General features: G+C 37.6%; 1 protein-coding gene across 1 annotated transcript in view; it reads right to left on the bottom strand.

Moving 5' to 3' along the window:
* Positions 1-19,889, bottom strand: part of LOC149802737 (uncharacterized) — a 55,427-nt gene that overhangs the window by 19,673 nt on the left and 15,865 nt on the right. The window contains exons 4-7 of the mRNA XM_089952144.1: positions 13,249-13,319; positions 11,926-12,065; positions 11,426-11,595; positions 9,712-9,896 (exon numbers count right to left, since the gene is read on the bottom strand). Of these exons, the coding sequence (XP_089808270.1) occupies positions 9,712-9,896; positions 11,426-11,595; positions 11,926-12,065; positions 13,249-13,319 (566 nt within the window). The remainder of the gene's footprint in view (positions 1-9,711; positions 9,897-11,425; positions 11,596-11,925; positions 12,066-13,248; positions 13,320-19,889) is intronic.

Genomic DNA, 19,889 nt, shown 5'->3' with positions numbered 1-19,889 from the left:
CAAGATCAAATTCTCGCGAACGACGTCCACGTATTTCATGTATTTGGTTTTGTCGTGAATCATTTGGAAGTAGCGGGAAGGTTCTGTCAAATATTCCGTCTTGGGTAAACACGGTCGTTGTGCCATTTTACCCCACAAGCAATTTAACATCACTTTGGCAAACGATCGCCTACCTTCGTTTTTCTCGATGTGGTCTAAAGTGATGCCTTCTTGTTCGTAGTATTTCTCTTTGAATTTTATTTGGTCTTCGGGAGTGTGACACCAGGACGGATAGCCGCTGGCTTCTTGTTTCAGTTTCAAAAAGGCATCCACGTAGTCGGCGAAAATGCCTTTCTGAGTAGGGTCACCCTTGCGGTATTGTTGTGTCTTGGGAAAGTGGCAAATTTCGTACACTTCTAACAGTTGGTATCCCATGTCCAGAGCTTTGAACAATTCTACGCTGACCCAGGTTCCCGTCAAGGCCCGTTCTTCCTGGCTGTGATGGCAAGGTTTGTCCTGGTTGCACGTTTCGGCACAAGTACGGCACAAGGGAAACATCAGTTTGCCTTGACAATGGTGAGGTAAGACGGGATGGTATAGGTTCGTGGGAGGCAAAACTTTACACTTGATCAAGCCTTCGTATTGTCGAATGTTTTTCAGGTCGATGTGTTCCGTCAGCAATTGCGGGTGCCCTACAGGAAAGCGACAATATTTGCACACGTAGGGATACAGCGAACACACGTCCAAGTATTTGATTTCTTCTCCTTTCTCTTCGTCGGCTTGGTACAGCAAACAGGTGGCATTGGTCCTTCCTCCGTACAAACTATCCCTCGGGTTTAGGGGGTCCATCAGCTTGTAACTTTCCACGGCACGTTTAAACTCGGGATCGATTTTCAAACGGTGATCGTATTCGTGTTCCCACATTTCCACCACTTGGTATCCTTGCTGTTCTAACTTTAGGCGCCGCTGACAAGTGTCCTGGTACAGGTCTTCCATGGTCCGTTGTAAAAACTGATTTTTAGTGTCACGGTCAGGGTAACAGACGGGACATCCGTGAAATAAGCAACCGTTAAACTCGTACACGATCTTGGGGTTTTCTAAGTCCCAGCCATCAACCGAATACGTTCTGATGGTCTTTTCGCCCCCTCCGTTGCGGGCATGCTGAATCCACTTGTCTTTCTTGTCGCACAAGTAATGTAACCAACGTAGGGCTTTGACCGAGTATTGACGTTTGACATAGTGGGTCGTTTGAGGACTGATGACAGCCACGGTGTTTTCAGGCATGAATCGTTGTCGGTACACTAAGGAACACGCTTTGGCAATGGTGCAAGCTTCTTTCAAAGGATCGACCCCTCCGTGTTCCTTGAACAGTTCTCGAAATTTTCCACAGCAACGCCGTAAAATGTCCACGTCGGAACGACAATACTTTAGCATTTCTTCCTGAAAGTTGAAGGGGTCCGAGGCGTGAGCCTGGTACCAAGCGTAGAAAGCTTCTCGTTGTTCGGTACGCATGTTGTCGGGGTCGTAATAGTGAGCCTCTGGTAAATTGGGTAGAACAGCATGTTGGTTGGCTTCCGTATTGAAAAAGTGTGGAAAGTACCCTTTAGCCATTTCTGTCATTCCAAACGTTTTAGGCATTCGACTCAAAGGCATGGCCAAGTAACTCATCGAATCTTTAAACTGTACTTGTCCCACTTGCATGAAAATGATTTTGGCTCCGTTCAAAGTCACTTTAGGACGCTCGGTGCCTTGTTCCGTATAGTACCTCAAAAGAAACTGTCCATCGTATCCGGAGAAATTGTGAGCCATCACCGTGGCATGGCGATGACAATCTCGGTAACGTTCGATGTCCTCTTTGCTCCACGTCTTGTCGACGGGGTCTAAGACCCATTGGGCAAAATCGGCTAACGTGTTCGGTCCCCGAAAGATTTTTTCACGCCCTCCAGGAATCTTGCTGCAGTGAGGGCAATGACTGAAGATAGGTTCTTGAATACACTTCTCGCACGCTCGATGAGCCACGCAGAAATTAGGAATGTGAATGCCAGTCTCTTGCATGCATTCGAAATCGAAAAAGATGAAATTGCCTTTCTTCTTGTGACCGTCCTCTTTCTCTGGTGGGGGTTGGTATTTTTGCATGTAACATTGGTGTTCCAAGTCCACGATGTGGTGACAAATGTGACATTTTTTCTTTCCTGAACATACGTGTGTCTTGGTATTATTGGTACGTATGACTTGTTCACACGTAGGGCACAATCTCAGGAGTTGACAAGCACATTTCCTCTGTGAACCTTGCGTCTTCAGATGTTGTTGGTAACAGGTAGGGCTGACAAACGTGCGCAGACAAGTTGAACAAGGCACTGGTTCTTCGCTCAGACAGGGTGAAGAGGCCAAACATCCTGGGCATTTCGATCCACAATGCTTGTGTTGCTCTCGATTGTTATAACCACGGTCACATTTCTCACAATAATAAACATATCCCAGGAATCCAGTGATACTGGTAATGGTATCGAAATGTTCATCGTGATGATAAAGGTGAATGTATTTTCCATCCTTAAAATCTTGGCCTCGAAACAACAGAGGTCCGCGCACTTCTTGAGGGTGCACTTTCAAGGTGTAGCGTGGAGCTAGGACATCTTGCAATTTTTGCATTTCAGGAATGCCACAGGGTGTGTCTTTGGACAGGCCAGCTTGTTGCAACAGGAGTTCTGCTTCGTTTCGTTGTTTGGCTCGGTCGGATTGTTGAATAGTTTTCCAGGTTCTTTTCCATTCTACCGTGTCGTTCTTGTTGGCATAGGTTCGTCCCACCACGATGGCACGGGCTAAACACATCTGGTCTTGAGGGTTGTGAATTTGGACGAGGCTCTTTTTGGTACTGCGAAGTTCGTTCACCAATAACATCTTATTGCGTTGTCCAGTCCCTTGAGGAAGAGAGACGTGGGCCATTTTCAGTGTGGCTTTACTATCGGTGATGTCAAACTGGTCATTAGATTGTTGTACGTGTTGAATCTTGTCCATGATTTTGGAAGGGGTTAGTTCTGCGGGTCTGCTAAACTCGATCCAAACAGGGGATTTCAAACCGTCGTGATCTATGGATAGTGTCAAGCGATCGTCTTCTTTGGGTTGACATTGTCGCTTGAGTGAAGTGAGCAAAGAATCCCACATCTCGGTGATGAACCCTTCTGCTTTCTCCAACGGTACGTCGGACTTGAAATCTTTAAACTTCACCGTGTAGGTGCAAGCCGTGGTTCTAAATTTTCTAGAGGAGCGCTTTTCCGTCTCTCGAATGGAATAGTATTTTTCAGGGTTGAGTAAGGGTGACGAACTTGGTTTAGAGGGTTCGGATTCTGGTTCACTCATGTCTTCTTCAAAATCACTGGCATGAATTTGTGCCAAGATTTCAGCCCTGGTACGAGGCGATAGATCACGTTTCTGCCTCTTACTTTCTTTTTCTTTCCTCTCAAATGAATAGGATCGTTTCATCTTGAGTGAAAAACGTCAAATGACTCAAGTTCAAACACCATAGACTAATTTATAGTCATGGCAGACTAGCGTATATAAAAGGGTGTGTGTCTTGTTCTTTCACTATTCATTTCACTCTCAAGCCGAGCACAACGATGGAAGAGACTAACCAAATCGAACGTTTCGTCAGAGCTTTGCGAGGGGTCATTAGAAAATTCTCTTCAGACCAGCCTACGGACTACTCTCCTTCCTTTCGAGATAAAAGTCAGGATACTTGCTATATCTGTCAGAAGAAAGGGCATTGGTCTTCAGAATGTCCAGACCGTCAAAAAAGAAAAAAAAACAGGGGATAAAAAAGACAAATGTCAAGATACCTGTTATTATTGTAAAGAAAAAGGACATTGGTCTCCAGATTGCCCAAAAAAGAAACAAGAGGAGTCAGAAGAAAAGAGGAATTCTTCAGAAGAAGAGAGGGATTCTTCGGAAGAAGAGAGGGATTCTTCAGAGGAAGAAGAGGAAGAAAAAAAGACAATTCTATTTACAAGAGGCAAAGAAACAGGAGAAGAAGAAAAGAAGAAGGGAAGAAAATGAGGAAAAGACGGTGAAAAAATTCAAAAAACAGAGAGACTAAACAAGGAGACAGAAGAAGTCAATGAACTTTTTATTAAAGTGTTGTTGTGAATTGTGAATTGGATTGTAAAAAAATGGAGAAAAGAATAAATGAATGATATAAGGTAAGTGTCTTTGAGTTTTGATTTTAAAATAAGAACGTACACTCACGCACTCATACACAGACACGTACTATAAGGGTAAAATGGGCTGTTGAATATTTTTTTGAGTTATTGGCAATTTGAAATTGTATATCTTTTCGAGAAATGTGGCTGGCCCTGAAAATGGCCTTTTATTATTTCGGTGCAGGGGTGAGTTTAACCAATCAACTTTAACTGCCTTATGCCTTTGCCACGGCCAAGGCCTACTTCTGAACTGCGTAATGTTGATGATTGGGTTGAAATCACTAAGGGTGGTACGGTAGGCTTAGTCACAGGGTTGGCGTGTTTAGCTCGGGAAGGTCGTATTCTCTTCGGTCGTGATAAAGAAGTCTGATACATTTGTTTCAGACTTCTTAACTCCGCTAAAATGTCCAACAGTACCGTGACCGTTTGATTTTCACCCTCTTGTTTCTTTGCTGCTACTTCTTCTTGCTATTGCTGCTGTTGTTTTTTTCTTACCTCTTCTTCTTGCTGCTGTTGCTGTAGGAGAAAAACTTGTTCGGCTTCCTTTTGTCGTTGTATAAATTTCTCCAATTCTTCTTTCTGTCTCTGTCTAAAATTCTCCACTTGCGGTAATGAAGAAGGTAACGAAAGTTCCGGAACAAATTCTTGCGAGGAGAGAAAATCCACAAAATCCCAATTCACCTCTTCTGAAAGTAAGTCCGGGTTCCCTTGGGCGGTCTCCCCTGTTGGTGCACCCCATTGGATCGTTTTCTGAGTTTCCGTCATGTTGAATCACTGTCGCATAGATTGACTGCACACAAGCGCTAGCGAATCTATATTGACTACGTGACGTCACAGACTGCTCTCTTCGGATTGGATGCGGGCTGACTGAATTCTGTAACGCGTGTTCGGATTGGTGAATGAACTCAATCCGTTTCAATCCTTTCTGTCCCTATAAATAAGCGCAGTTCACTGCATTGATTCACCTATTCTCGGAGCCTCAACATGTGGACCGACGTTGAATCTTCAATCCTTGTGTCAACAATGATGTTCAGAACGGACATGCTCATGTATGTCCGATCCAAGTGGACCGTTGTCCACAGGACCAGCAGCAGCCTGTGGATAAGAAGAGTCTATATAGAGAGACAAGGTTGCCTCAAGAGGACTCTGATGTATGGCCCTGCTGTAAGACGAAGTTTGAGGACAAGAAGATGTCGCAAATGCCCTTTATGTTAAGGGCATATTAACATAAACCAAAGGCCCTTTTCAGGGCCAGCCATATATCTCGAAAAGAGATAGCCTTTCAATTGCCTACCCCTTTTTTTAAAAAAAAAAAAAAATCCCATGTTCAATTTCCCTTGACGCTAATCAGACCCACGATTTTTTCCCCATGTTAATTTCCCTTGACGCTAATCCTACCCACGATTTTTCTCCATGTTAAATTTCCCTTGACGCTAAAGTGACCCAAGGGTGTTTTTAATGCTAATTCCCATTGACGCTAATCCTACCCCCCTTACTACTTACATCGTTGTATTAGAAAATGCTGAAATATACCCATAACAATTTCACATAATGCAAAGGTTAACTATATATTGAAAGAAAACAAATACGATTAGAAATATATTAAGAATATCAGAAACTGACAATCCGAAAATGTCTCTATCTTTGCTCTGCAAATAAAACTTTAAGTGGTTAATGGCAGCAATCATACAATTAAAATTACATTTTTATTGACATAAAAGGCAAGATAAATGAATCATCTAAAAGTAACTATAATTTCGCAAATTTTTTAACACTCGTAATAAAAACTCATTTTTGAAGATAATTAAACGCCAGGGAACAATTTCCCGTACTTTTCTATTCGATTAAACTTATTTTAGGGCATACATGTTTACATCGTACATGTTAATACAAATCAAGGCAACATCTTAATTGGTTTTGTTGTCAGATTCATTTGACATTAAGTAGTATATAAGCATGGGTTTTGCAAAGAAAGGTTCCATTCAATGCTCTAAGGTTTCATATAAAAATGTATCAAATAAAACACAATATGGTTCTTAATTTTTTGAAAGTATATTTTTGGTTACTCGAAGACATCATTATTTCTTTCTTTGGACCGAATGTGAAGAAAGTAGCATCAAAATAATTATTATGATCAATATGAAATGAGAAGACAAGCTTACACATGATTGAAATAAGAATAGTTTGGTGTCTCCTAACCAAGATTCTTCAGAGAAGCACATAGAAAAAATGTGAAATAAACATGTTGAAACTACAAATTTGTACCTCACCGGAAATAGAACATCTTCCAGAGATAATGCTTACATTTTTTACTTTTATATTTATAATAGTTCCGTCGTTTAATAATGCATGTGATTAGTGAAAAACTTAGGAGAAAATGAAAATATTGAAACAATTTATATGAAATCAATTCTATTCTGTTTCTCTTGCAAACCAAACTGAATCCTTATTTCCAGCTTAACATAAAATATATCCTCCTATTGCCGATTTCAAAATGGCATTGATTGAACTATACCGAAAAGAAGGCAAATTCAAACTGATCATTTCTATGATAATATCAGCAATATTTTAATTACTTTCTAGTTATTTGTGTAATACTAATATAGGAAGCTACGGTTCCACGGTGACATTATTACACAGGTGTTCTCCATAGTGTGTCATTGAGTATGACGTAATCTCTGTTACACTTGTTCTATCTCTCCTTCACCACCACTGCAGGTTTGGTCTATCTCTGTTGTTATGTGCTTCAATAGTATGTGTTCATTTTTATGATTATAGATTGCACGGGTTATTTTGAAATACATTGTATAGCTCCAAGATGGTGGGATTGTAAATTATTATGTATTTAGTTTGTTTGGTAAACATGTTATTGTGTCATTTTGTCCTTGGAAGCTGTAGAATAAATCCTGATTTGATGAGATTCCCCTTTTGAAAAACCAGATCAGCTTAAACAGCAGTTCAGTTGAGAGGATTTATTTACTTCAGTTATTCATTTGAATTACAATGTGCTCTCATAAACTTTAATATATATAACTTTACTTCATGGTGAATCAAGTATTTTGTAGATATGAAAAACGTTCTCAGAAGATGTCAAAACAGAAACATGTTAGATACATTTGAAATCTGACAGTAATTATGGCTTGATTTTTCTATGAAGAGCATCAGCGTTCAAAGGAATCATGGTAATCTAGTCTCAGTTTAAACATCAAACTGTCCTCCTCAAACTGCAGTTTTCCAGCATCTTTCTAATATTAAACAGGTTGAAAACATTTTTGCCTATGTTTTGGCATGTATCGAGGTTGAAAATACAGTTATAATATCCTGCATTCTTTCGACATTATCCTTGCTTAACTTAATAGAACAAATTAATGATTTATTTAAAGGTGTTTCACGAAGAAGTGGAATCAGAGATATGCAGTTTTACATTTTAAGAATTATTTTTAATGTCCTGTATAAACATCAACCTCATAAAAGCCAAGTCCTATATTAAATATCATTCTCTCATAAAATAATATCTCATATGTTCTGCAAAAAATCATAAGCGAGAAAATGCAGAATATCAATGTATTTAATGGGCATTTTTGAAACATTTGCTGAAAATGAGGCGGGTGATCGTTTATGAAGCAACTGTTTTTGTTTGTTTATGTTATTGTTGTTATATGGCAGTGTTTCTCAAACTTTTTTGTCTTGCGGCGCACCAGAAAAATCTAAAAAATTTCACACCTTAAAAGGTTTAACAATTTTTGTGGTGAAGAACTTATTTATTTTTACATATATATTTAATTTTAAATTTAATGTGAAGGATGCGCCTGCTTTCGAGAGCAAATCACATTGAAGCGAGGCTCCAAAGTCGACAAACAAGCGCGCATTTCATCGTCGATTGTATGAAATCTCTCTCTCTTTCGATTTGATTTCAGTCAATGCTGAAAATCCAAACTCACAAAACCACGAAGACACAAATGGCAGAATTACTTTGATTGCTTTTGAACTGATTGCAGGATATGACTTCTTGATTGAGATCCAAAACTCATCCAGGCTCTTTTCGGGAAATGTTGACTGAAAAAATGTATCATTTTTAAATCAATGAACTGTTCTTCTTCGGTTATAAGATTTGTAGTTTATTTGTTTCCGAATGGATTGATCACCCATCCATATTCATCACTTGCATGTGATGGGAAGTAATGCTGCAGTGCCGATTGTAGGTCTCTCAGTGTGTCCAGAATTTCGGGGATGAGATCTCGCACAAGTCTCGCGTTACGAAAGGAACCAATGAATGACAGACTGACAGATATTGCGTTTTTATAAATGTTACTTTTTTAACTTTTGCGACATTGATTTACCATTTAACTTTTCGATATGTTCAAGGTTTCAAAACGCTAGCAATTTTAAAGATTTTTCAAAACTCCCACGGCACACATGCAAATCTCTCGCGGCACAATAGTGTGCCGCGACACACAGTTTGAGAATCACTGTTATAGGGTTTGACGCCATTTTTCAGCACAGGATAGGCTATACATGGCGGGCTGTATTAATGGTGGGGGAAGACCCCGTGAAAATGCGTAAAGAACCACCGACCCACGAGAAGCTACCGGCAAGGTTTCTCACATACCCACATTGGCCCAGCCCGAGGATCGAACCCACGCAGACAGCGGTGAGATGGCAATGATCCGTAACGGTGAGCGCTTTAGACCACTCCGCCACTCGGGGCCCCAGCAACTGTCTTTAACACTACTGGAAGTGTGCCAAATTACTGCAGGTGGGATTTGGAAAGATCAAAGAAAGGCCAGTATATATTGTTTTTCTTTTGTTCCTTTAGTGTTGCTTTTCAGGGTTGATTGTTGACAATTTGGTACAAAATCTAATATTTTGCACTGAATCAGTGCAATTGACTGGATGTCTTCCGCCATTTGCAATCCTTAACTTTGTTCACATTTGAGAACAAACTTCCGGTTTACAAAACTATCTCGAAGAATACACAATGGAATATCGATATATTTATATATGCATTATCGTTATAAAATAACTCTTTATAACGCTTCGTTCAAAAGATTTCAACCTTTTATCTGCTATTTCCGACCTTCTGTGAACTTTTGCTGGCACGATACCAGACCAAGATGGTATGTCACTGAGTACGTAATCCACAGTAAACATTATTCTAAAGAATGAAAACTTAATAGATAAGATAGATAATGCTACTGTTTCTTCAATAAAAAAGTGACATTTATTTTCAGTAATCCACTTGACTGTGGCCACTATAGTAATATTTTCATCATGTTTTAGTTCGCGTACGAGGTCGAAATGTCACGGAATGAACTATTATTACTACCTGAGAAAGTAAGCGAATATAGTTATAACCTTTAAACGACGTAAGTCATTAGTACGATTTTAGTACGCTTTTTTAAATTTAATATATATTTTATGCGAAAGATCTCGCTCTCCTGGTAGCTGATATTGGTTCAACACCCTGTACCCTTGTTTAAATGTTATTTAACTCCTCCGTTCATTGTGCAATAACAACTATGTAAGTATATCTCTTTACCTGGGAATATACAGCCCAATATATAATAATTAGCACAAAAACAGGGAGCACTCGAACCACAGCCATTACTCCATCCACCATTTCATTGTTGAAAGATCCGCCCTTATCTGCGCGGGTATTTTCAAATGAGCAGCCCTTACGACAGGACTGGAGGCATACACTGACCGATTGGGACAAAATACTGCCTGAAATCAAATAGGACATTAATCAATATACGGTTGTTAATCTAAATCTAAAGTTGATTACAACTCACGTAAAAACCTCAGTAGTCGGGATGTTTGAAACACTGTTAGTTCATCTGAAGAAGTCTGTTGAAATCTCAAGTTTCCGAAATTTCAACATTTTTCATCAGCTTTTTCAGTTTCTTGACTACATGTTGACTTTTCATTCTTGATCAAGTTGAAGACTATCACTCCATGTTAAGGTATCAAAAACAAGGATTGTTTTCATTATCCCGAGCATCAATCTTTGCATGATAGGGTACTTTATTAGAACTTACTGTACAGTCAACGTAACAAACTCAAAGTTAGGTGAATTTTCTGTTTTGTAACTTTTTTTTCTGCAGTAAAACCCATTTTTATTTTAATAATGCTCCCATTTACTCACAGAATGTTCAGATTATCATCCTGTTCATCACTTTCTGGAAAAGAAATGCCATACCAATTTAGATACAACTAATCTTTAGCAGTCTATTTCCTTGAATTTTGAACAATGAGAATTCCATGCAAGGATATGTGGCTGACCCATACCACATAAGCAATGTGTATACTAAGTTATACAGAACGTGTCGAATTTCTTCTTCAAGATGGCATAAATCTAATTAAATATTGAACTATGTTTGCAAATTCTGAGATTTAGTTCAACCCAAAAATATATTAACTAAACCAAGTTATACATACAAGAATCTGATTTGACAACAGTCAGGAAAATATCATTTTATAAAATAATAGTCTTAAACGAATTTCATCTCAAAGCAAAAGTATCAGAGCAAAAGGATATAACTTGCAGAATGTTTTTCTTCTTATCGAATTTGCTTGCTTAACTGTATGTTATAGACTGCTATATTCTGAAACTTCACGTACAAACAGTTGGGGCAGTGGTAATTCTGTAATAAGTTCTGAGTGTGTAACACACGCAACAACACACACACACAAACACACACACACACACAGATATATATATATATATATATATATATATATATATATATATATATATATATATATATATATATATATATATATATATACTCGTTTTTCTGAAATAATATTAGCCTGTCCTAGTTTGATGATTTATGTAGAGATTATATTTCATCTTTCTGGTTTGCATTGCTCATCGTGTCAAGTGGAATTATAAATACAAAGGTGTACACACACACACACACACACACACAGTTGTATGTGCATTTGTGTATATGTGCCTCACTAAATTTACATTTCTTGAAAGAGCTATAGGTTCCGTTTTGTTATTCCATGTTATTTGCATATATGCATTATACCTCTCGATGTCTGTTGCACAATTTTGTTTTATGTTGCTGTCTGTGAATTTTTCCAGTGCGATGCTCTCAACTGATAATTGTTCCCGCATTTTCTTTTGCCAATGCCAAATATCATGAATTAAACAAGCATATTAGTCAATGGGACCAAACAATTGCATAATCAAAACCAATAGTGTGTGTGTGTGTGTGTGTGACACTCCTAAGTATGTGACCTACCTCCAGGTGGGTTATTCCTATATTTGTTTTTGGCTATCACAAAAATGATGAGTGCAACAACCATGCTGACCAGTGGGACGAGAAATCCATAATCGAAGCCAATGTTCTGCTGTATGGTTGCTACACCAGAGTAGGCGATAATAGCGCCTACATTGACAAACCAGTAGAACCTGAAATTACAGGCAACAATCCCTTAGAGTGACATAAGCATATTTTATTTTTCAACTTGTTTTAGATAGAGAAATAAGCTCAGTAATTGCTCTCTTTTAAGAACGCCGATGAGTTCCTTCAGTGTCTAAATGGATAAAAGTACCCATGATTTTTATCAATAACAATAACGCCACCTCCTTTCTCTGTATTACAGAATCAGGCTTATCAGTCCATAATTTAAAATCCTAATATTTCTAGATTGTAAGACACTATATATATATATATATATATATATATATATATATATATATATATATATATATATATATATATATATATATATATATTACCAGTTAAAAAATGATTGCACTGCGTCTTTTCCCAAGTCGTTCACCTGTTGTGCCCCAAACGGTCCAACATTTGCCTTGATACCACCTGTTCCTATAGCAACAAATACTAAACCAAGGAAGAAATAGATTTTCCTTGCCTCCTGTAAGCAAAGAAAGCATAAAACAAAATTATTTTTTTTATATATAATGCAAACAGTGCCGGATTATGGCCTTCCAGGGCCTAGAGGGCTGCAAAAAATTATGGTACCCCCGTCCTACAAAATGTGCAACTAAAACAACAACATTAAAAGCTAAACAGGTGGTGAAAATACCAATGTTGCCATCATTCCAAATCAAAATAGTCGTACATGCAGGTCGATATTTTCACATATAACTCATTCAATTGTATCATCAACGTTTGATTTAAATTTTTTCTGGTGCCCTCTTGGGCTGGTGCCCCAAGCACTTGCTTAGTGTGCTAAATGGGTAGTTTGTCAATGAATGCAAAAGATTGTTTATTTTGGTTGATACATGGGCTTTGCTTGTTGTACTAGCACACTTAAAATAATACTCAGATAAACATTTTTAACAATTTGCCGCTGGCTTCTTTATATCAGAACTTTAATCTAACTTAATATGGAATATTTTAGCTTTATAAAGACATCCCTTACAATTTGCACGACCTTTTGAACATAAGAAACATTTAAAAGTCATCATAATTAGTAATAGTTTTCCCATTAAAATTTTATGATAATCAGTGCATTTGACAGCTTTAATTTATTGATATGTCTGAGCTAAAATATGCACATGAGTCGCAACAATCCCCGCAGTAGAAACCATTTGACAACACAGAAACCAACAATGCCTTACCTAGGCACATTATCTCCACACAAATAAATGTTACTGTTTCCTATGTTATTCTCCTCAAGTATTCTCATCTACGTTTTAGTCTACAGATGAACCGCAGCAAATAAACTGATCGTAGAGACCTGTTTTGAGACATTTTTCTTCATCATCCTAAATATAGCTTGCACTGGATATTCAAATTATGCTTGCCAACTTGGAATTTACAACTAATATAAGCCGTGTCTTCCAACTTGTTTTCTGTAGAAAACTTTGGTATTTGCAAAATTCTTCGCAAAAAATCTCCCACTAATTTGTGGAAACTTACAATTTCGAATATATTGCACGGGTTCAAACGGGACAGACTATGATTTTTGTGATGCATATTTAGTCTCAGACAATATGCAGCCTATTCATTGAAGTTAGAGTCTGCAACATAATTGAATGAAAACTATAAAAAAATCCCAGACGTTATGTGGGGAAAAGTGGATATTTTTATACCAAGCTAAGATCTGTCTCGTCTCCGAACAAACCCCTATAGTCCATGGCTGAAGCAGGTACCAGCACCAGTCCTGAAAGACAAGAATCAGATAGAAGTTTGTTGGGGTTTTTAGGTTCGTATTTTTATTTTTCAATTGTTTGTTTAGGGGTTCTTTGGGGTGGAGGCAGAAGGAGGGTGACGTAAATCACAATAGGTTATGTCGTCCAAGCAAGCGGCACGGAGACCGGGAGAGGAACGCGGGGAATGAAGAAAGAGACAACATACATTGTTATTAAGCAAACATGTTGACAAAGATATATCTTTAGACTGTCTCCTTTAGGAGAGAGTAAAGCCTCCAACTTTCAGATAGTACACCATGTATCAACGTATGATATCAAATCAGCTCATAATGTGACACTGAGCAGAGAGAGAGAGAGAGAGCGAGAGAGAGAGAGAGAGAGAGAGAGCTAACTGCTTTATATCTGGCCGTTTTGCCGTAACCATAGGATCTGTACATAGTTAGTCCATAAGTAAAGTTACTGTGCTGAAATCAAATCCAGTTGTTCAATCTCTGTCACTTTTATCTTTCTCATTTGATCTAAAAATCAATAGATTTTTTTTCCTTTTCAGAAAGGCTAGTTGTACAAAGTGAATACACGAAACATTTCCTCTCTGTTAATGTTCGGGGGGTAATGTAAGGATCATAATTCCTACAAATATCTTAAGACCCACGCTGTAGATTGATATGCACTGTTTTCCTGGTAAGAAGCAATTGCAAGAGTTGATGTGGTACAAAGTGGATCAATGACTCTTGGCTGACGATGATGAAGATTACTCAACAACGTAGTTTGTATTAGATGTCATCTTTTTTCATACAAAACAACAAAGCATGGAGCCAAAAACAGACCCCGCTTACAAATGCGCAAGAGCTCTTTGCCCAAAGGCAAAGAACAGTATATCCCCTCTGTTTTGTTCTTTATGCCTTGAAATTCTTAATTGCTGATTCAAAATGTGATGAAAATAAATCATAGACACTCTGGAAAATACATTTTAACGTGTCATTTACAAACAATGTTTAGATCCTGAAACCATATCGATGTTCTACTAGTATCCTGAAACCATACCGATGTTCTAATAGTATTTAATTCATTGTATAAATTATGACATTTGAAAACCAAAACCCCTTTCAAAGAACAAACAAATCCAAATATATGCATATCATTGATTGATGGCCAATGACAGCTTAGTGGAAATGTATGGCTGTCTTACAGAATATTTTTATTAGCGCTTACATGCTTATAGACATTAAGGGAATTCGTTAGTATAGTTTTAGTACAAATAAAGGAGGTATTATGAATCGTAAACCTTTTAACATATCATTCGAAAATAGTAATTACATCTTGTTTAACGTGGGTAGCATAATTAATATCAGAGATAGTAAAGAAGTAATTTCATTTTATATTAGCTTATTGTAACGATCATATTCAAATGAAATCTTTAACAGCTTCGACTTTAGAGCCGAATTATCTAACTCTGATAGGAATTGTTTCCAGTTCCTAACAGATGCCTTATTAACTTATTCTATATGGGTTGTGCATATCTAGATTGTGTGCTTAGCTTTTGTCCATGATTGTAGATTGGACTTTAGGATAATAGGTAAACCACCGATTTTCTGGCACCCTTGGTTCCATAGCCTTGCCGGATTAACAGTTTTGCCGGACCAACCGACGTCACGTAATACTAATAATAAATACAGGTATGAATGAAACAGGTTTACTAATTAATGTACTTGCAAAGAATGTTGCTGTACTACCACTCCCAATGTGGAAATCGTTTAGAATTTTACTGGAACTGTTGAGTTAATCACACAGGTCTGGAAGTTGATTGCTGTCTGGATTACTGTCTGTTATATAGATGGTCGCTTCACCTTGGATTACTGATACTGCAGGTGGGACATCCGGGGTACTTGAAGTTGAAGCCACATGATTTTCAGATGTACTGCTCTGATACTCATTCTACATGGCTATCGTTTTAAACATTTCATCCAAGCGAAGTTACTTCTTGTGTTTTGATCTGTCCAGAAATGTCGCGAATGCTTAATTACGCGTATTTCGACGCAAATGTTTGATCTGGAACGCTGAAAATCACCCACGCAGGAATTCTCCGAATGCACTTTTCTTGGTTGTAAACAGGAAACTTTCGCGACACAATAAATATGTTCTAATCACTATGAAAAAATAAACAATGCTTTTATTTTAAAGCTGACTTCCATGATCAAAGGTCGTTGGCTTGCTTCGATGAAGGTTCAGGTGTTATTGAAGGCGCCACTAAAGGCTCTCTTTGAAGGACCAAACAAATACCCGTTGTTATTGTTGCGGCAACATCAAATAATTGTAGAGCATTGGCACAGCATGTTTAGAAATTTGCTTAGTATATATGTGTGCTTCATAGGTAATCAGTTTTCTTCGAAGTTGCAGCAAAACTATTTTTTATGGCACATTTATTTAAAAAATTGTCGTTGTCTGGGCTACTGTAGTTATTTCCCATTCCCACCTTCAGAGGTGGTCGATTGTAGCTAGTCAGTTGCATTGCTATTTTATTACAGCATACAGTACCAAGGCCAGACATCAGCATACGCGGATTATAATATATTAATGCCCTGTTAGGGTGGTTTATCAATATTAAACATGGATTTGTTTATGTAACAATAGATTACACTGCATTTTTATATTCACGATGGCGGCTTTCTGTCATGGTGCCTTTGGATTTCTCGACTCCAAACCCAAGGCTGTATGTACATCTTTTATCAGCCAAACATGTTCTCGCCAAATTATCGCTAGATGGTATATTTGTCGTTAACAAGGAAACCAATCGCAGTGTGCGACATTGGCGAAGCCCAGCGCGATCCCAGTTATCCCGTTCATTTGTGATTGCAGCAGTATGAACAATGCATGCGACCTCGCAATCAAGACACGTCGAGACTTGGACAAAATACCGTTTGCAAATTTGGATAAGTTTGTAGGGGTTAAACCGAAAACGTATGAATATTTTAATGATATTCAGAACTGTGTTAAAGTTGCTAAAACTGATAGTTCAGATGGGACAGTAGCCAAGTGTAATAAAGTGCGTGATGCCTGGCTTAGATTTTGTAATAAGAACTCGTTGGAATGACAAAATTCATTCTGATGGACAAACCATAGCTATATGCCAGTGGTGTAAAGAATGTACACATTAAACTCAGTGGCAACTACTGGTTCTTCTAATCTGCAAAGTTCCATCTTTTCTAGGCATGAGACTTCTAGAGACCACCTACTTTCTAGATAGCCATAAAATCATTGAACTGCACACTAACAAAAGCCTGTACAACTCTGCTTCATGAGTACAAAAGATGTATTTGCAGACTTTGCAGTCCTAGCTGTAATTGTGTTGGTGTCACCAGTGACATCTATGGCATGCCAGAGGGCTTCGGTGCGCAGAACAAAATCAAGACGAAGAGAAGGTCCAGAATAAAACATGAGACCTTAACACAATTGATGCGAGCCCAAGAAGAAGGACATAGTTTGGAGTAATACGATCAAAAGCCAAGCATCAGAAACCATTCTAACATAATCCAGCCAAGTGTATTAGCACGGTATGTTACTGGGTAAATTTCAATACTATTTAAAGCCTTAGGACATTTACATTTTCCTGTCGCCAGTGGTTTACATCTGTGCGTGCCTGCTGCGTATGGGCATCTTCAGATGGTAACTCTATCCTTAGACTGTTTGAATCCCGTGAGCCTTTCTTCGTCCTCCATAGTTAGTGTCCTTCTAGGTGTGCATCAACATAATGCAGTTTGATATGCATTATACACCTGCTCAGGACTGAGGTGCTCATCAGCTACAAGCTTATGAAATTCGTCGACACACTCGGCAGCTCCTTCATAGTCTGCGGACCGTTTCTCTCCACACACTTTATGCATGGAAATTCCATGACGCTTCTTGAAAGCTTTTGAAGCCATCCTTCACTATAGTCACACTCATGTTCTAATCTAAGTTCTTTATGAAACAACTGAACCTGGTTCATTACAATCCTGCCCGACAAGTCCACTCCGTCACTCCGACGTTGTCGAAACCATTCCAGCATCACTCGGTCATGCTCAGTACTCATACCATCGTTCATAGCTTTTTAAAGTTAATCCGCTTCTTGGAACCACTGTCTGAATACAATTTCAATATTTTGTCCGTCTGCTTCTTTATATCGTAAACAGTTGATCAGCCAGTAACATACGTGTCACACAGCTTTTTGCACGGAAACACCACAGTCCAGTTTTTTCAACGGTTCTACTTTGTCTGGTATCGATATTGACAGGTGTCAACATTTGACATCACCACTGACACTTACATCTTTTTCAGAATCCATTGCTATGGTTAAATGTAAGTAAAATAAGCTAAGAATCGCACAAAATACAAGTATCACCACAACAATTGCAGCGTAAACAATCCGAGTGCGCGCCCAGTAATCTAATTTGGCGGTGTTGGGAATTTCAAGTGCCCTCTCGTAATTCTGTCCGGATTAAAAGGGGTGCAGGACATTCCGTTGCAGGAAAATCGGTGGTTTTCCTGTAATATAAATATGTTGACATTGCCTTTTGACTTTAGAAAGTTCTAGAATGCATACCTGCTTTTTGGTTATGTTTGTAAGCCATAAATAAGTTGCTTACTAATATTTTTAGTTTATGGTCTAGCCTTAGAATGCTCTAGACGAGATTTGATGCGAACATGTCCCACATCCTGCTCGTATTATCATGTCTTAGATTTCTAAACAAGCATAATTATTTCAGTCCTAGTTTAAGTTCAGTTTTGTTCAAATATATTTGGGAGGAATCATTTATTTAACAATTATTCATTGGAATTACAAAAGTGATAATTGGCATTTTTTACTAAATTACATTCTTGGAATTATTGTGAATTTATTCAAGGACATTCTGGATTATACCGATGTGATTCATTAATACTATTGGCACATCAGTTTATTCAGGACTACTGGCACATCAGTACATTTAATAAAGGGGTTCATTCATAACAATCTATAATTTTGGACTTGTGATAGACATTTTAGGATAATGTTGGATTTAATTCAAAATAATATTCCTTTTGCATTGTCACATCTAGGAAAATAAACTATTTCTTGAATTCTACTAAACTTGTTGGTTTTGCACTTTCTGTAACTTAGTTTAAAGGCAAATAAGGATAGCAATATATATAAACCTAAATCGTGTCTAAAATGTCTACCGACTAAACTGTATCTCAAAATGAATACATACGAGTATTTTGTATCGTGTTAGTGGTCAGGCAATGGCTGCCATATGATATGTATATCTAAATTATATTGTGTGATTACCTTTTTCCATGAATGTGTGTTTTAAACAGCATGTTCACATTGCTAAGTTTTGTCCATGAATGTAAATTGTATAGAGAAAGATCATCCCTAATGACCGTCCAAAAACAATCATGGCACATATAAACATTGGTTTCATAGATACCCCAATCAAACTAAAATATACTGAGGAATTCAAAAAAGGAATCGTACGTATTTGTGAATGTATACTCAATCGTAAATAGACTTATAAGAATATATAATACGGCAGAAAGAGTATGATACAACCATGCAGAAATGTTAATGGTGTTTTTCAGAGACAAACACAGAAAACGTTTAACGAGCATGTGCAAAACATTACAGTAACTTCACATGGAATTTAGACAAAGACACACAGCTGAAATGCTATTGATAAAGAAGATATGAAACGCTATATTTACGCCAATACATGTCACATTAGTGAAAAGGAAATCGAAACCTACAAAGTAAAGAATCATATTCATTTACATAGAAGTTACAGAGGTCCTGCACATAGAGATTTTAAATTGATTTACAGCCATCCGGAGTATATAGCGGTAAGAATATATAGTTCACGATGCTACGATTTTCATATGTTTACCAAGAAGTTTGTGGACATTTTCCCTGTTACAAAAGTGATGATAATATCAAATGATGATGACAAATATTTCGCTTAGAAATTGGACAGATTTGAAAAGGAGAGAGTTGTTATAAAGAGGTAACCAGGTTCCTAAAAAAAATCGGTTTCGTTAGAAGAACGTGAAAAGAATTTCAGTGATGACAAAGTCGCTGGAACGATTAGTTATTTTTAAATAATGGAACCAAATAATTGGAGAAAAATAAATTATCCTTACAATATATACGATTTTAAACCTTTTAAGGAAACTAAAATAACAAACCGAGAAATCGGCAAGTTCAAAGAAAGGACATAAAAATACAGTGGATAATGATCGGTCTCTATCTCTATTTTGCACTGCTGAAATCAAATGGATAATGATGTCAGCATCCCTAATTTGTTCTGTTGAAAACAAATAATAACAAATAATTATTTCATGTGATTGTTTGTGCATGAGCTACAACAACTCCTTTTATAAATGCTGCCTTTTCTTGGTTAGTCTGTTTAATGGATTTGTTACTGCTGTCGATTATAGGATTCTTTATGCCGTAACTAGATTAAGAAAGCTTGCTAAAAAAAATAAAAAATAAAACAAATGTGGATAAGCGAGTTTGAAAGAGAGTTTGAAGATAAAAGTATAAAAAAGTAAAAAGATATGGTATGCCGCCG

Source organism: Sinohyriopsis cumingii, chromosome 3 (assembly GCF_028554795.1).
Source record: "Sinohyriopsis cumingii isolate HCF-2022 chromosome 3, ASM2855479v2, whole genome shotgun sequence".
NCBI classification, from domain to species: domain Eukaryota; kingdom Metazoa; phylum Mollusca; class Bivalvia; order Unionida; family Unionidae; genus Sinohyriopsis; species Sinohyriopsis cumingii.
This window is presented reverse-complemented; position numbering and strand designations above follow the sequence as displayed.